The following is an 18,808-nucleotide window of genomic DNA, read 5'->3' as shown; positions in this document are numbered from 1 at the left end:
ACATAGGAGGGAGAAAGCAAGGAATTACAGACCAGTTAACCTTAATCTCAGTAGTAGGGAAAATGCTAGAGTCTATTATAAAGGATGTGATAACAAGACACTTGGAAATTGTCAATGGGATTAGACAAAGTCAGCATGGGTTTATGAAAGGGAAATCATGTTTGACGAACCTGCTGGAGTTTTCTGAGGACATAACTAGCAGAATAGATAAGGGAGAACCAGTGGATGTTGTGTACTTGGATTTTCAAGAAGCTTTTGATAAAGTCCCACATAAGAGATAAGTGTACAAAATTAAAGCACATGGGATTGGGGGTAATATATTGGCACGGATTGAGAATTGGTTAACAGACAGGAAACAGAGAGCAGGAATAAATGGGTCTTTTTCAGAGTGGCAGGCAGTGATTAGTGGGGTACCACAGGGATCAGTGCTTGGGCCCCAGGTACTCACAATATATATGAATGATTTGGATGGGGGAACCAAATGTAGTGTTTCCAACTTTGCTGATGACACAAAACTAGGTGGAATGTGAGTGGTGAGGAAGGTGTTAAGAGGCTTCAAAGTGATTTAGACAAGTTGAGTGAGTGGGCAAATACATGGCAGATGCAGTATAACGTGGATAAGTGTGAAGTTATCCACTTCAGTAGAAAAAACAGAATGGCAGTGTTATTTAAATGGTGATAGATTGGGGAATGTTGATGTACAAAGGAACCTGGGAGTCCTGTACACCAGTCACTGAAAGCAAACATGGAGGCAAATGGTATGTTAGCCTTCATTGCAAGAGGATTTGAATACAGGAGCAAGGATGTCTTACTGCAGTTGTATGGGGCCTTGGTGAAAAGACACCTGGACTATTGTGTGCAGTTGTGGTCTCCTTACCTAAGAAAGGATATAATTGCCATAGAGAAAGTGCAGCGAAGGTTCACCAGACTGATTCCTGGGTTGGTAGGATTGTCATATGAGGAGAGATTGGGTTGACTAGGCCTGTATTCATTGGAGTTTAGAAGAATGAGAGCGGATCTCATTAAAATATATAAAATTCTGACAGGGCTGGACAGACTGGATGCAGGGATGATGTTTCTTCTGGTTTGGAGGTCTAGAACAAAGAGTCACAATCTCAGGATAAGGGGTCAGCCATTTAGGAGTGAAATGAGGAGAAACTTCTTCACTCAGAGGTTGGTGAACCTGAGGAATTCTCTACCACAGAAGAATGTGGAAGCCAAGCAACTGAACATATTTAAGAAAGAACTAGATAGATTTCTAAACTCTAAAGGGGAGAGATCGGGAGCATGGTGTTGAGATAAAGGATCAGGCATGATCATATTGAATGGCGAAGCTGGCTTGAAGGGTCAAATGATCTACTCCTGCTCCTATTTTCTGTGTTTCTGTGTTTATGTTATTTTATGTATTCATGTATGTCTTTGTCCCGAACATTGTCCACCAGAACACTGCTGCAAGTTATAAGAAAGAAAGTATGCAGACTTTCCTCATTCTAGCTCTGACCGGGCAGCTCCGCCTACATCTCTGTTCTTAAAGTTCTATCATCTTATGACAGTAAATTAATCATGTAGTGTGGAATGAAAATGATAAAATGAATTATAGTCACATTATATTTCTGTTTTGGTTAAACAGCAAGACTGCATTCAGTGGGTGTATAATAATACTGAAAGTGCCCAGGAGGAGCTGCAGAAAATCAGTTTAAAGGCCCCAGATTCAGGGGGAAGTGACAGTGGCATGCAAGATGGATTTAATGAAGGTATGCCAGAGGTAGATATTATGTGAAGTTGACACTTTAAAGGCACTTTGGATTCCAATTTGCATTATGTTACTTCTTTATTCTATTTTAAGATTAATTCACTCCAGCTTTGCTACTTCAATTCTCTTTTCCAGCTGAGGTTAATCTTTCCCTACTCTGTTTAAGGTATCTGATGGTATAATTAAATGACATTCTTCACAGATACAGTGTTTTTGTTTTTAAGCCATCCTGAGATATGATTAGAATCCAGCCTTATAGGTCTTGAAGTTTCCTTTTGACGCAGTTGAATTCAAATTCACACTAGTATGTGCACAACATAAGACAGTTTGAAGCCAATATTGCATGGACTATGTTTATACTGTACTGCAGCTGATATGCAGGAATACCTGATGTGCCACCACCTCCTCTTAATGGTCTAACTAGTTTTTAGATAGAGCACGTTTGTTGTGTTTGTATTACATATTGGCATTCGCTCAATGCCCCTGATAACATGGCATCAAGGTCAAGCTATTTGACACTGGCAACATCACCCACCAGAAGAAGCCCAAAGAAACACTATTTAATCTATAAAAGACACCCAAATCCACACATTAAATTACAAATGCACTGTTACATACCAGTTGATTCGTAAGTCTGCAAGATCCTTTCTTGCCTTTCTTTTAAAACACAGAAGAACCGCATCCTAAATTAATGGATAGTAAAATCACTAGCAAGTCGTAAATAAAATGAACAACTTATTAAAGTTAGTTTCTTTTGTACTTTTTTATGATAGCGTAAGTGGGGAAAGTGAAATTCTCCTCCAATGTTGTGCCTTCTGTTTAGGTTTAATGTATGGGTGTTTTGGGAGATGAAAGATGATTCTGCGCATTTGAACTCAGCTGGATGTTTTCACTGCTGCTGGCTGACACCATTTCCTTAGTGGTATTTAGTGCCATGACTATGTCGAACTGTTAGTTTCAGTTTACTTAATGTCGTACGACTTCTCATTTCTGGGAATCAAATAGACATCAAAGTGCACCATCACATTCACATTTACAGAATTAAACAGAGAGCCAATTTTGTTATTTGAATATATCACAGATCAAAAGAAGGAAATTAATTTTTTAATGAAATTCATATTTCTTATTCCAAAATTCAGGATTAAAAATAGAAATCAGTAGTTAATTTTCAGAAATAGTGACATCTGTGCCAATTTTAACAGCACCCTCCCCCCACACCCCTCCCCATCAGAACAGGCAGGACAGAGTTGGGGGGTTGAATTTTAAAAATGGCTACCCCAACCCTAAGGCACCTACAAAAACAAACATTGTGGTTGCTGGAAATCTGAAATAAAAAGAGAAGATGCTAGAAATACTCAGCAGGTCAGATAGCAGCCGTAGAGAGAAAAATCAGAATTAAGATTTCAGGTCATTGACTTTTCATCCGAACTAACATACCTAATTTTGGTTTAACCAAGACAGATTTGGGGTCAGATGAATAACCTGATCTGTAGTGACTGGCTGGTAATTAACAATATTTAAATGAAACTCGGTGCCTTAAATTTTATTAGTGATTTGGATTTAACGGTTGGGCTGGGTTTCCTCGGGCCCACAGCTAAGGAGGAGCAGGACCTGCCAGGTCTAGCAGGTAAATGTTTTTCCAGCAGCTTGTGGTCCACATGGATCAGAAATGCTTCTCCCTGATGCCTCAGGTAAACCTACTGTGATTTTCCTCCCTTCCCACAATTACTGTCCAGGCATCTCACCATCTCCACGATCTCTTCTCCCATTTTCTCTTCCCCCTGATCTACAGATATCTAGCGCACCCCACCAGCCACATTCGTCACTGCCATTGGCCAGCTACCCCACCCCGCTCCCCAGCCTAATCCTCTCCCCTACAATCTCTTCAACCTTATAGCCTCCAGCAACCCCTGCCATTGGCTGTTCACTTCCATTACCTTTCACCCATTATCTAATCTCCCTTGTTGCTTCACTCTTTGCTGCTGTGCTCTGAAATTCATTTCCTTGTCCACACGACCTCCCAATCTTCTTGATTTCCCACCAAACATCTGGCCTTGAATCTTGTTGGCTGTCAGGAGGGAAATGGAATGAAAAAATTCTAATGAGCTCAAGCTGTCAAATTCGGGAGGACTTTTGTACTCCTCCCATTTCTAGGTTTCATCATGCTGACAGGACTTTCTATCCCTCTGATAAATATTGGGATCATGGAGTTCCAAACAGCAATTGCAATGGATAGAATCTTGTATTATTAGATAACTATAAGAAATATGCATAAGTATACTTGTTATGAAGAAATGGCATCTGATTATCAATAAGAAAGATTGAAATTTCTGTCACTGTAAACATGCTATTCATTTGGAACTTATCAAAAAATATACATACAATGTGAGAATTTTATCTTCAGGGTTTGCATTAGAATACAAATTGGTGACAGGAGCAGATTGTATATCTGAATAATGTCTGTACTGTGCAAGGTATGATATTGTAATTGTGCCCGATTGCACAATTTGGTTCTGGACGATATTTTCCCCTTGTTTTAATCATTTTCATCAATTTTCAAACTTAATACTATAAAGAAGAGTTGTTATTTTATAAGTGGAAATGGAAACAAATGGCTGCTTCTTGATGCACTAATTTGTAGTTTAACTTCAAAAGTGTAGCTGCATGTTAATAATATTGGTATAAAAACATTGGGCCCTAACTTCCAAACTCCCCAGCGTCGGATTTGGGAGTAACCCCAAAAATGCCTTGGGGTATCCTTCTTGGAAGTTCCCAGCTAAGTGTTTGCATGCCAATTGCCTAGAGCAGCAGACTTCCTCTACACAATTGCCCTGCACTGGGAACTGTCTGAAAATGCAATTTAAAGTGTAAAGTTCAGATGGTTCTGCCAGGGTTACACCAATAGTTACCCAGAAAAAGTTGGAAGAATTAAAACCACTTCTAACTTCTGGGTAACTATCGTAAACCCCAGACTGACTCCCACAGGACTCCCCCCACACCCCCAGCACCCCTCACGGAACAACCCCACACCGCTGACCCCTCCCTGTTGACCCGCAATGCCCCCGACCTCCAAGTGCTCGTGGGCCTGACCAGATCCTCACAGACGTCCAACACCCACTGACCTCCAGTCCCCCCAACCCCTGACTTCTGGTTCCCCGCCCCCCTGACCTCAGATGCCCCCCATCCCCAACGTCTGACCCTATCCGAACCCCATACCTCTGACACCCCCACCCTCCACCTGAACCCACCAACATCCGATCTCCTCACCCTGACATCTGACCTCCCTGCATGCCCCTCTCTTCTGACCCATCATTTCCTCCAAAACTCCGACCCACTAAGGCCCAGCCTCCGACCTCTGACGCCCCCACTCCCCCGTCCTCCGACCTCTCCACCCGAACACCCCGACCTACAATGCCCCCACCCCCCAAATCCTATACACTTAACTTAGACACTGGCCGTCAATTTCACTGGGCCCTTTAAGCTTACCTGGTTTTGGCAGCTAGTACCATAAAAAGGGGGCGTGGCCTCATTCAATCTGCCGGAGCTGCACTTCACTGGGGCCAATGAGGAGTCTTTCGAAGTAGGCCCCAAGCAGCTCTGTCAGCCAAATTTTCAAGCATGGGTATGTACTTATATCTTCTAATTACTGTGGGCCATCACATTCCGACCCTAGTTGGAAGTTATGGCCCATTAATAAATTTGACTTCAGTTTCTAAAACCAGAAAGTGTATTCCTTTTAAGTGTTCACCACATGCACATAGATTCTGTATTTATTTTGTTTTGTTTTGTCTTGAAGTAACAGATTGTCAGGATGACACTATTTTTCCCCCCCCCCCCCAGAAGTCTTCGATAAATTTAATACAATGGCTTTAATTGACGGGAAGAAGGATCATGTGAGCCTAACAGTAGATAACGTTCATTTGGAATATGGTGTTGTATATGAATATGACAGCACTGCTGGAACAAAATGCCATGTTCTGGAGAAAATGAGTGAACCAAAAGGATTCTTCAACCTAACTGCAAAGGTATGATTAGAAGGTTGAATGAGGATACCTATTCCTAAAATATAATGCTTTATAAACAAGAATTGGCTTATCAACAACTGATGTGTAGAATTGGCATACATTGTTAGTGTTGGTGCCGTTCAAGCCTATTCTTTTGTCTCGATTGATGGAGGTTGGTGCACCACATTGACTTCTATTGATGACGCCTCCCATAAGTGATGCATGGGTTATAAAATCAGTGGGCAAGGTTGGAGGAGGTTGGTGGAGAAGGCTGGGAACATTAATCTGTGCATGGGGAGAATGAACGCCTGAGTTTATTATTTATTAGGGAGTTTTTTGTCAAGATTCTAATCTGGTAAAGGTAAATCGCCACAAGAGATACAACAATGTAAGTTTGTTTTGGTATAGGAGTTTCTCTGCAGCAGGTAAATGCAAAATAAAGGTGTTACAATGTCACTACTAGTTCATGAGGTATGAACAATATGACAAATTTACATAGGCAAGTTCTATCATAAAAATCAACACAGGAATTAATACTGGCAAAAATTTACAGCAATTGCATACAGATTTAAGATTTTAATATATACTTTTATTGATATTCTGCTATCTACTGTGATGACAAACCTGGAAAAACTGCTTCCTTTAGCATCTATTAGCCATGCAAACTTCTGCCCATTTTAATGTATTGGTGCCACATTTTGGTTAGACTGTGAGGACTCAAATGAGGGTCACACATGGTTCTGCCAGATTTCTGTCTTGTTGGGAACCTATCAGGATTTATGTTGGAAATGATGCAAGGGGCAGGTGCCACTTGCACCTACTCTTTCCCTGTGCCATTACTAAAAAAATGGAAGTGGAACTGGTTGGTGTTATGCGGCAGAATTCCTGTCAGAGGTGCTCTCATCACTGTGAAGCAGTCGTTCTGATGTGCCCCAAACATATCCTGGCAGGGTAGAGCCCTCAAAACTTTGAAAGACGAGATCCTGCAAGGAGGATGTTTCTCTCCTTTTTTTTTGGAAATGAGTTTTCCTGCTATTAAAACTGTCTGCCTAGCATTGCCAGCACTCTAACCATGTACTCCAAAACACCTTCCCATCTCCTTACCCTAGTGGGTAATCCTGCTGTGTTTTAATAAGGCATGGCTGCCTGCCAAATCTGTCTAAATGTCCCTCACCCCAGAAATCCTGCTCTGGCATTGTTATGGTGAGGGATCAAGACTGACATTTCTGGTACAATATGTTTTACTGTACTTTTTAAAAAATAATGAAAAGAAGGGATGAGAGATTTACAGAAATATTCCATCATTCGAAAATAAGGGTCAAATTAAGAAATATTAGGAAAACGTGGGAATCATGTGGAAGTGTTAGGAGAAAATCACAGAGAAATGAGAAATTGCCAGACAGGAAATAATTAGGTGTTACAATTATGAGGTTTATGAGATTATTATATTTTGGGACTGCATTTTTAAATTTGGGTAAATGAAGGAAGTCATCTGACCTGTTCCGCAGTCTATCTGACAGTAAGCCTGGTTAGTTTGATTGTTAGAGATCAAAGGAAGGCTTAGATTGTTTTACTAAGAAGAAAATGCAAGATATTTATGATTTAATTGCAACCTCCATAGACACCGATAACTTTTAAAGAGAAATTCGAACAGCTGAAAGAATGACACGTCAGGTTTCAAGTTTTAAACTTTTACTGTAACAAATGACTAAAAACACTAATTACTAAACACTATTTTCTTTTTGTAGGCAATGTATACTTTAAACTACAGAAAAGAGATTCACCATTTAACTTTTAGAATTATCGAAAGTCTCATGCTACAGTTGTACATGATGCTGTCCCTTAAATTGTCCTCCAGAAACCAATCTAAAATTATTCTCTGATCCCGATGGCTTTTTCCTTTTTACTTTCCTAGCCGGGTAACTTCTGCTCACAGAACTGGCTTTCACTGTGTAGGTTACACTAGATTCTTTCCCTCCAGCTCAATCTATGTGAGTTTTCTGCCATACTTTAATCACAAACTTGGGCAATTCAGTCTTAGTGCAAGCTCTCACACATGTTCTGTATGGTGAACAACAGGGTTAGCATTTTCATTGCTTCGGGTGCATGACTGGCTGCCTGTATCAACTGCTCTCAGTCTCTTAGATGGCTGCAGAGCACTCCAAAACAAACTGTGTCTGACTGTGATATTCATGGTTTGCAGGAAAGCCTGTAACCTGATCTTAAAAATGGCTTCCTCTTCCATCTTCCACACGGCAATGTGAAAAACATTAGCCTTGCATATAGGTAGAAATGCTATTTAGCTATCTTTGATCCCAGCTCCTTTGCACCTTAGATGTATATGGATAATTTACAGCACAACTGTTTACAACTCAATTCCTAAAGCAGCTTTCTGGAATTTGGGGAGATTCAGGATCTATTAATGGTATACTCACAGTCTCCAAGTGTAAATATTTTGCACCTGCTTCTTAGTAAAACAGTCTAAGCCTTCCTTTGATCTCTAAGAATCAAACCATCCAGACTTACTGTCAGGCAGACTGCAGAACAGTTCACATCCCCCATTCATTTACCTTAAATTTAAAGAGACAACTCCAAAATATAATAATCTTATAAATCTCATAATTGGAACATTAAATAAATTATATTTAAGAATGTAGAATTTAATAAAACAACACAAATAATAATTGAGACCTTGGCCTGAAACAGATTGAAACACATTGGTGTTTGATGTTCTGGGATGGATAGATTGATTGTATATTACTCCAGAAGTTAGAGCAAGTTTTTGGCTGATTCCTAATTTGTGCTCAACGCACAGCCCTCACCAGCAGTATGCAAGATCTTCTGAATTAGCTGGTAGGTGAAGTTAAGGTACAGACCAGTCACGATCTAACAGAATGATGGACCAGGCTCCATAGGCTCTTCTTGCGTTCTTATTCGAAGGAGCTGGTGAAATGGGCAGATGGCCCCTGGGATATCAGTGATATCCCTTGTTGTCCTAGTTATTAACACTGACCAGGAGTCCTCACTCCAAAATAAGAACAAAAGTACTAAATGAAGCTAATGCTCCAGTTGTACTTTAGTGGAACATACAATGAGTATGTTAAAGCAGTACTTCCGATATTTGGAAAGATTAGCAAGGATCCAAATCTTCAGTGCTGAGAAAGTATCCTAGATCATTTGCACCTTCTTCCTGTCTTTGACTAGTTACTCGATAGCCTTCGAACTCAACATTGAGTTCAACAATAGCAGACTGCAATCTCTGCACCCATTTTGTTTCCCTTTTCTTTGCATATTTTGGTTTTGCTCTCATTTTTTCCTTGATTTTGTTTTCAGAAGACAGCTTTCATCATTCTGCTAGTCACACCTCCTCTAGATATATCGTTTGTTTCTTTACTTGCCCCGTTTCCACCCCTTTGGCCCCGTACCACTAACTTCTTTGTCATTTAACCTCTCCTGTCTTCCATCCTATCATAGACCTTCCCTTTTGTTTTTTTTTTCCCACCCTCACCCCTTTTCCCTTGCTTTAAACTATTGAATTTCTAACTTTTCCCAGTTCTGATAAAAGATCATCGGGACGAATTGAGTGCTGGACTGAAATCAAACCTCCATGTCATCAGGTTACTTGCAACTTATTTTCCTTTTTACTTTTATTTTATGATGGCATCCACATCAAGAGATGGCCTACACTACACCTAGGCTATATAACACACTTGCTTGGAAATTGTGAGAGTAGGCCTGGGAGCATTAACTTGGTTTTTCCTCACTGTGCTGTACTTTGGCATAATGAAGAATGGAAAACTCACTTCCTGAGAATTGTTGGAAATGCTCCGTGCAGCTCCATTGTATTTTTATCTTGAGAAATTAGCTTGTGGCATGATAATTTCATTCGGTGCACTTTCTTTTTTCAGCCCATAGCTTGAAATGAAACTACAATTTATTATATAACATTTCTTTAACAGATCCTTGAATGTTTGGCTAAGAATGATGAGCAATTTGTAGAACATTGCAGCAGACTAAGCTGCTTAGTTGAAGGAATGCCTCCTGAACTGCATTCAAAATTCAGCATTATGCGCAGTGAAAAGCTTGAGCACATTAACCGAAGGATCACAAACTATAAGAAGGTAAGCAGATTTTTGAGGTACTGAGATTTCAAGGAACCTCAACTTTCATCTGTAAAACTGCAGACATCACATGGAGAATTTAATTGAAACACAATTTAATGCTGATTATGCCGATGTTTAAAGCTACTGATCTCATATAATTCTAAGAATTCATATGAATTTGTGATAAAATGAGTTTGGTAAACAAGGAGAAGCTTCTTTATTATGTGGATCATAATGCAGGTAAAATAGTCATCTCTTTCACTTGGCAGTACAGAACTTGTATATTGCTGATTAGGGAGACAAGTTGCTGAAGCTTTTCATCTTGCACTCATCAAGACAAATGCAAGAATGCTAAATTTCAAAAGATCACAATAATTTAAATGACAGAAACGGGTGCGGATTGTTTGCCAAGTCAACTCTTATTTGCCAAGGCAACAGGGAACTTTTGGCTCCCCAAGCTCCCGGGTAATTCAGAAAAGACATCAGGCTTGAACATATTCCTTTTGTTTGCAGAGACTGGGTCCCTGCGTATGAATGTTTGTTGCTTCTAGCAAGGATAAATCAGCCACATTACGAGCTCAACTAATTATCTTAAATTGGTTATTAGTGTAGCTATTAGCACACTTGGGATTGTTCGGCAAGAGCTGCCCAATCATGGAATCGCATATAACACTGGACAATTTGTTTTGGGTTTTGCAAGCGTGGGCTGGTTGAGTACAGACTGTACTCTGCCAATTACAGACAACCGAAGGAACAGGCTGTTTGATTCAATAAGCTAATTGTTGGTCCCTGGTAGGTTCCAGAACATGCTGTTCCACGAAACTGTCCAGAATACACTCCATAAACTCACCCTCTAGGCTACCCTTGCCTATTTGATTTGTCCAATCAATGTGAAAATTAAAGTCACCCACAATTATTGTAGTAACTTTCTCCCCAATTATTTCTTGATATATACTCTGTCCTGTGTACTTACTGTTCGGGGGCCTATAAACTACTCTCACTTTTGAATTCTTTCCTTTTCTATTTCTTATCTCCACCCAAACTGATTCTACATCTTGATCTTCTGCCCCCTTATGATTTTGAATACCTCTATCAAATTTCTTCTCAATCTTCTCTTCAAGGAAAACAGTTCCAACTCCTCCAACCTTTCTACATAACTGAAATTCCTCATCCATGAAACTATTCTCGTGAATCTTTTCCACACTCTCTGTAATGCCTTCATATCTTCCCTAAAGTATGGTGCCCAGAACTGGATGCAGTACTCCAATTGAGACGAAACCAGTGCTCTTTACAAATTTAACATAGCTTCCTTAATTTAAGTCTCTGAATTAATCTAACTTTTACAAATTAACTTATTTCCAATTTTTTTTTCATCCCTTTCATCTCTTCAAGGACACTGAATTGTCTCAACTCACGGCTGTCACTGGAACCTTCCTTGTCTGTATGCTTCAGTGTCATAGTATATGATGCAATTAGTTACAGAGCCACTGGGGGTCTTTGATGCAGTTTTCATATATTCTGACTTTATTTTTGTTAGAAGTGATGGAATTAATACCAAGATAGTTTTTAATATAACATCAATAAGTATAATTTGTGACTTTTTCAATACTTGTGGTTTAGTTTTCACGAGTTCTGAAAAACCGAGCCTGGCCGACTTTCAAGCAAGCCAAGTCCAAGATTTCACCATTGCACAGCAGTGATTTCTGTCCCACTAATTGCCATATAAACGTGATGGAAGTGTCATATCCTAAGAATGCTGCGTCACTGGGCAGTGCATTTGGTGTACAATTGGACAGTCGGAAACAGTCCATCAATGATATTGACCAGAAAAGCTTAAACCAAGGTAAGACCTCTGCTCTCATCTCTCATTGACTTTGCTGAAAATATATAATGCATGTTTGAGCTGGGGCAATCCAAACCTGGCAGATGTGCAAACTGCATAATTATTTATTACCCAACCTTGAAAGTCCACATATTATTCACAGTTTCTGTCTTCCCATCCAAAATTCTTGTTTACACAAATTCTTTGCTTGATGATACTGCTGCAGACAGAATTGCCTATGTAGCAGAATCAAAAATATAAGTAGTCAAATGAAGTTTTCCGTAATGTTTATATTGACATAATTTGTCTGATTTCAAGAGCAGGAACATGTTTATAGTGAAAACGCAATACTAAGGGTGGAATATTGTGCCTTCCACCAAGGCGTGTTTGTTAGCGGGGAATATTTAATCAAGCAGGAGGCTGGTGGGTGAGAACCTGCTCTGCAAAGGGAGAAGACAGTTCAGAGCTTAAGTCCCAGTCAGGATGCTCTTTCTTGTTTGAGCTCTCGGGAACTTGCAATTCTCTATAAAATATGACACTCTTGACCTCTTCTACCATTTTGAGGAGATTCAGGGCTACGCAGGCCTCTCTGCTCAAGAGAGAAAAAGAATCGTAATGGAAGACATATATCAGCTCGAAGATTTGTTTGCTCCCATTTCTTATTGGTTCCAGAATCATGTCTATGACCAGGAATGGGGTTACTCTGGGCCTGTAGAGTGGTGCGGCTGATGTTTGAAGCCAGAAGTTTCTCAGGCATGGTTATTTATTTAATAGGACCATAACACTGGCTCCCGTGTCCAGTTTAAAGTTTGTGAGGTGGCCAGTAACTGAAATGTCTGCATTCCAATATGAAAATACTGGGTCTTTGACCTCACTTGTGGAGCATGGCTGTGCATCCTCTTGGTATGCAGTTATCATGAGTTATCTTTGGGTCTTCTGTGCATGCAGATGTATTGGCCTTGCACAGTTTGCTGAAGTGTCCAGTCCTATTACACTGAAAGCATTGGGCTGAAATTGCAGGAGATTGATCTCGCCGGTGGGGGCGCTTTGCTTTATAGCGCTGGCATGATCCCTCTGCTCAGCGGTTAGGGTATCGCTTCTCTTTTCCTGGAGTGTGCCTATTTCTGTGTTGTTTAACTAACTGGACTGTGGGTTTCCTATGTACCACGGTTTACTTTCTCATCTTAAAATGGACCTGTGCTGCACACACAGTTCAAACTGCCTAACAATTTGGATAGCTTTTGCGAGGGTTCGATCTTCCTTCACTTGCATATCTAAGAGTGCATCATCCGCTACTCCTACAACTATTATATCTCTGAGAAGTTCTGATTTTAGGTCTCTGTATTCATAGCCTTCAGCCATCCTGTACAGATCATTGTAAACATCAAATGCTTTTAGTACTTCTTCAAATTTAGCAGATGATTCATTGATTCTTTGTCTAGCAATAATGTCATCCACTACCGGGCCTACCAAATAAAGCAATGTGATAACTTGTTGAGCTTCTGTCTTTTTATCCAAATCTGAAGCAATCATGTCTCTAAGGAATCTTTTTTTCCAAAGTCCCCAATGATGTGATTGATCTGGGCCTTGGATAAGTCCAATCTGATCTGGAAGAGCGGATTTCTAATCCATGGTTAAAAATTTTCAAAGGCAAAATTTTACATCCGCGGGCCGGTGCGCCCGACCCGATTGTGCATAAAATAGCACATGATGATGTCGGGCGAACATCCCAACGTCATTGTGTACTCGCACGATATTTTGGCCGGTGAGCACGCACGAGAGTCAGCAGCGTGGCTGCCAACAATCAAGAGGCCTATTAAGGCCATTAATTTATTAATTTAGAAAGATTTTTTGCTGCGCGTCCAACGATCCGAAAATCCTGCCCCGAGTAGGTTCAGCTTTAAAAAGTTGCTGAAATTTAAGATGGCGCTGCTGTTCCTTTAAGGATAAAGGGCTTACTGACTTTGGCAGGCTCTCGCTACAATGATACTCACATTCTGCTTTGACATTTTAAACAATGGCTGTTTGGATCGACTGGCTGCAAACTTCCCTGTTTCAGCACAACACATTAAGGTCACAAAAGCGTCGAATCCTGCCCTTTGCTGGACTTTAAAGCTGATTATTTAGCTGCGATTGTTCCAACTTGATTCATTAATTATTTTTCTTCTTTCAGAGTGAGCTCGGGTGCCATGTTTTCAGGGGCTGACTCAAGAATCCGCCTGGCCCGGTGCTTTCAGAAATGGGCTGCTCTTTTAAAAGACCAAAAACATTTTTAAATTAGTTCTGGCCAAGAATTTAATTTTTAAGCTCACCCCTGCTAGGTCCTTTGACTCTGTAATACGTGGGAATTCAAACTAGATCTCCACGTGATCTCTGGAGGCCTCACCTGCACAGTGGAGCATTTTTCTTCTGCCCTCTGCTTCCAATTCTGCTATGGAGCTTCTCTCACATGACCTTTCCCTGTGTCTTCACTTCATGTGCTTTCAGTCAGGTCAGAATGCTGCTCCTTCAATTTTCCAGCTTTTGAATTTCTGCTCCAGATTCTCTGAGGTTCTGTGTTTTTCTAAGAGCTGCCACCATGTTGGATACTCTTCGGTAGGCCTTAATGAAATCTTCGTAGTCCTAAGTAGGTTAACTGTTTGCACTTATTAACAACAAGAACTATCTACCCATGTACAGTAAAGAGTTCAAGCTAAGAGCTTTCTCCATGCTTGCTTGTGCACTCGGCTCTGTCTAAGACTGGATGACTGCTAGGTGTGGGCCATGTGTTCTCTTACATCACTGTTTGGGTGAAACTGTACTCAGTCCCATATTAACCCTATACATGCCAAACTCTTATACCACACCTTCTTCCTCTGACCTTTCCTTGCATTCTCATTAAGTTTTCAAATCCCAGATGGCACAGCAGTGACAGGTGAAAGTTGGATCTGAAAATGAAGAATGGAGGTTCCGCAGAAGTTTGCCTCTGGCACCTGAGCCAATGGTCTCAAATCTGCTCTAAAAAGAAAGTTGGATGATCATTACTCTCACATAGATGCACTGAAGACCATTTTAAAGCACCCAAGACAGATAGCAGGGGTCACCATGAAGTTCCTCTCTGCCAGTAGGTGAGAAGGAAAAAACACAGCTGGTGTTTGGTGGTTGGTGGTACCTGGAATATCTACATTCATTCTGTCTTACAGAGATGCCTCCAACCTAGTCAGTGTATCCAACGTTGATACATCAAGCACTGACCTTCAGGTGAGGTCGATCAGAGAGTGTAATGTGAAGCCGCAGCTTCTGGGAGCTTTGGGGTGCTGTCTCTTGAGGTCTGCCTGATGCAACTGATATAATTAGATCTGCCCTCCTAGCGAATAGTGGGCACTCAGATTCAGAATTTAGCACAAGTGGTTTGCCTAGAATTTTCCTTTGTTATAGAAATCTTTCTCTTAATAGGAGTCTTTACACTGATGACAGCTTAGGTGCCTTTCCAACCAGTCCTCTGAAATGACTGATCATGTAGGTGTCAGGATGCAGGACCAATCTCTCCAGTGACCTATAGCAGTGATCCAACCTCCCAGGACTTAGAAGCATTGAGATGTGGGCCACCTCAATCCTTAGAGGCCCACAATGAAACAGCACAGCTAAGATCCACTCACATCCTTGGTACTTGGGTAGCACCTTGATGTAGTATCAAAATTAGTTTAGTAGTGGAACAAAGAGGCACCATGGTAGTCATGACAGAAACGGAAGCATTTGTTGTAAATATGCGACAAAACCTCTTTGGGATCTGAAGTCCAGTGTTCTACATTATGTCTGTTTTTTCATCTTTATGTTTGAGAGAACGTTCAGAGGTTAGTTTGTAATGGGTCACTCATGAGTCTATTTTAACTTATCCTGTTCGATGGAAGCTGGAGTAAATCATGAGTTGTTTTCTTACTTAAAGAAGAATAATTTCTGAATAAATGCTGCTCCTGTCTGGGTATGCTAGATTGCATAATCACTTCCTTTATGGGAAACAAACATTTACTGACTGATCTGTAATGAAAGACTTGACAGAATATGACTTTTAAATATTCTTAAAATTTATCTCACTGGTTTTTTAGTCTTAGCACACAAATAAAACCCGTGCAAGATGCTAACCCGGTTGATTGGCAAAAAAAGTCTTACTGTATTTGAATGAAAATTGCTGACAAGTAGATACATTTAGGAGTTTTGCAGGCATTCATTGGTAATGTCACCGAGCAGTGCTATGTATGTGGTTATTCATCAGACAGATGAAACCCAAATCATTTATTAAATGACTGGAATCATACTCTTATTTGACAGGTATTTCATGTTGACATGAAAATATCATCAGGTACTCTTGTCAGTACCCTTACAATGAAGGAAATTTAACATTTAGCATTAAATTTTCACATTGCTGTTATTTTGTAGATGAATTGGATCCAGTGGAGTATGTCCATCATTGCATCACCACCATGGCAGCTCCCTCTGGACATAGTTTGGGTCAGCAAAATGGTCCTGGTCTGTACTTCCTCCTAAAGGAAAAGGATGTGGAAACTCAAGATGCATACCAAAAGCTTTTGAATAAGCTACAGACAGTTGTAAAGGAACTGGAAATCTATATTGCTCAGATAGATGAGTGAGTACAATAGAATTTCTTATTTAATACTGATGAAGATACAGGGCTGACAACTGTAAGTTATGGTTAAGTAACTTTCCTCTGGTTACTATAAAATGCAATACTCAACTTATTAAAACTTCTAACAGCGAATCTACCTGGTGTTGTCCTTTCTCCCATCTCCATTCAACAATGGATGTTTCACCCACCTAACTAAAAAGGCTCGAGCACTCTAGCAGTTTACCCCTGGTAACCATTCTTGCCTCCATGAGCTATAGCACAGTATATCTGTGACTTATTTTATGCAAGTTATATAAAGGCCTGGCCAGCTTTATCAATGGTGGGAAACCAAATATACTTTAAAGTAACCACTGAGCATTCTGGTGTTAAACCTCTTACATTTCACAGGTAGACTCAGCAGTCAGGCAGCACTGGGTAGAGTATTAAATAGCAGCTTCAAATATGCCAATCTGAATGAAATTAAACCCAGAACCTCCGGGGATGAAAGCAAAATATTAATCAAAATCTGAAGTCATCAAAATGGGCCATTGGGGATTCATTCAAAAGTAATTACATGTTGCTCAACTTGAATGAATTTCTAATTCACAGTGCTGTTCCTCCTTGAAAATCAGGAATGCAGGTGTAGAGAGTAAAAGTGTTATCAAATGTTTACCATCATTTCTGCTGTTTATGTAGCTGCTTTGTTCTATGTGACACAGAGGTATTTTATTGAAAATTTTAGTTGTCCGGGTTGGCTCTTGCCCTGCTTTTGTGAGGGCTGAGTCCTCACCATTCCACAAAATGAGAGCTTTGTGATCCCTAGAGATCTATTAAATATGTGGGCAAAAATGAACTAAAAGATGTAAGGACATTGTTTTCTCTAGAACATTAATGGCATGATAAAACAACTGAAGAACATTGATTTTTATTGCCAAATATCTGTTAGAAAAGCAGGATCCTGTCTTAAGTTTTTGGTTTAGTTCAAAAAAGTTGATAAATGTTCCTGAGCCTTACAGAGGCTGATAGTACAATCCTGGAATTGCATTTACCTGCACCCTACATTGCTCACTTCAAGTGACATTGCAAAATCCAATGATTTAAATAATTTTGTGGTGCTCCTGATGCTGGGAGCACCAGGTAGGGTGCTGGAGTAAGGGGTAGGGGGGACATTGTTTAGGATAACTAGTGAATAGAGGGTCAACTGCCAGTAGCTGCTGAATGCACTTAAAGCTGAAGCAATATTCATGACAGAGGAATGAGGCAAAAAGGTCCCGGTGATGCAGCAATCTATGAATATTTAATGAACACATAACAATTTAATGAGATAACTGTTCTGAAGTAGCTGCATGTGTAATATCTATCTGACCAGAAAAGAGTGCCCATCTGGAATATTTTCTTGTTAAATGTATCCTTTTGGAGAGACTGTTTCAGTTCACAACGGCCTCAAAAATTAGAAATATTTGTCTTTGCCGTTAACTAATAAGCCTTTCAGTGGAAATGATATTCGTAACTTTGAGTGGCCTAATGATTTATAGATTTTGGCTGAAATGTATGATGTATGCAAAAATCATGTTGTGTAGTATTGACTGCAATAGAGAAGTAAAAAAAAGCATTTTGTGAAATTAGGTGATCTTCAAAAAACAAATTGTAATGAGGTATAATCATACATGTATTAGGGTAAAGTCTGGTAATCCAGAGGAAAAATTGGATACTAGAAATCTAAATTAAAACAAGAATGCTGGAAATACTCAGTAGGCCTGACAGTATCTTTATATTAGCAATCCAGTGGCATGGAATACTGATTCGAAAATACAAGTTTGAACTCTTGGAGAATTTAAGTTCAGTTAATCAAATAAATTTGGAATAAAAAAGTGGTATCAGCAGTGGTGACCATGAAAGTACTAAATTGTAAAAATTCCCCTGGGTCCTTCAGTGAAATGTTCTTTAGTGAAAGAAATCTGCTATCTCTAGCTCGTCTGTCTATATGTGACTCCAGATCCACAGCAATATGATTGACTCTTAACTGTCCTTTGAAATAGCCTAGCAAGTCACTCAGTTTATGGGAACTCCACCACCTACAAGTTCTTCTCCAAGTCACAGACCATCGTGACTTGCAAATATATTGTTTCGCCGTCACTGGCTCAAAATCCTGAATTCCCTTCCTAACAGCACTGTACCTTCACCACATGGATTGCAGCTGTTCATGAAGACAGGTCACTACCTCCTTCTCAAGACCAATTTGAGATTGGCAATAAATGCTGGCCCTTGAACAAAAAAGACAATAAATTTAATAGAATTTGGTGTCCTAGGAATGGTTTTACAAATCTGGAGGTCACTGCAACATGCAGGTTTTCTGATTGGCTGAGCCGAGTGGGCACAGAATGATGCCAGAATTGGATTTGCTCAACATGTAGTGTGCTGATTCGAATGTGTTTCTGGTGTCAGTCCCATTATAATACTCTGAGTGAACTCCAGATTTGGAAAAGATCTGTGATTGGACATTCAGCTGTTAGTGGGTGGGAA

The 18,808-nt window shown here is 40.1% G+C and overlaps 1 protein-coding gene across 3 annotated transcripts in view; it reads left to right on the top strand.

The window, feature by feature from the left end:
• prex2 (phosphatidylinositol-3,4,5-trisphosphate-dependent Rac exchange factor 2) overlaps window positions 1-18,808 on the top strand; it is a 775,268-nt gene that overhangs the window by 428,475 nt on the left and 327,985 nt on the right. For all 3 annotated transcript variants that reach the window (XM_041190559.1, XM_041190558.1, XM_041190560.1), the window contains exons 21-25: window positions 1,631-1,754; window positions 5,594-5,778; window positions 9,717-9,878; window positions 11,481-11,703; window positions 16,099-16,306. In XM_041190559.1, the coding sequence (XP_041046493.1) occupies window positions 1,631-1,754; window positions 5,594-5,778; window positions 9,717-9,878; window positions 11,481-11,703; window positions 16,099-16,306 (902 nt within the window). The remainder of the gene's footprint in view (window positions 1-1,630; window positions 1,755-5,593; window positions 5,779-9,716; window positions 9,879-11,480; window positions 11,704-16,098; window positions 16,307-18,808) is intronic.

The sequence above is a fragment of the Carcharodon carcharias genome, chromosome 6 (assembly GCF_017639515.1).
Source record: "Carcharodon carcharias isolate sCarCar2 chromosome 6, sCarCar2.pri, whole genome shotgun sequence".
Lineage (NCBI taxonomy): Eukaryota > Metazoa > Chordata > Chondrichthyes > Lamniformes > Lamnidae > Carcharodon > Carcharodon carcharias.
This window is presented reverse-complemented; position numbering and strand designations above follow the sequence as displayed.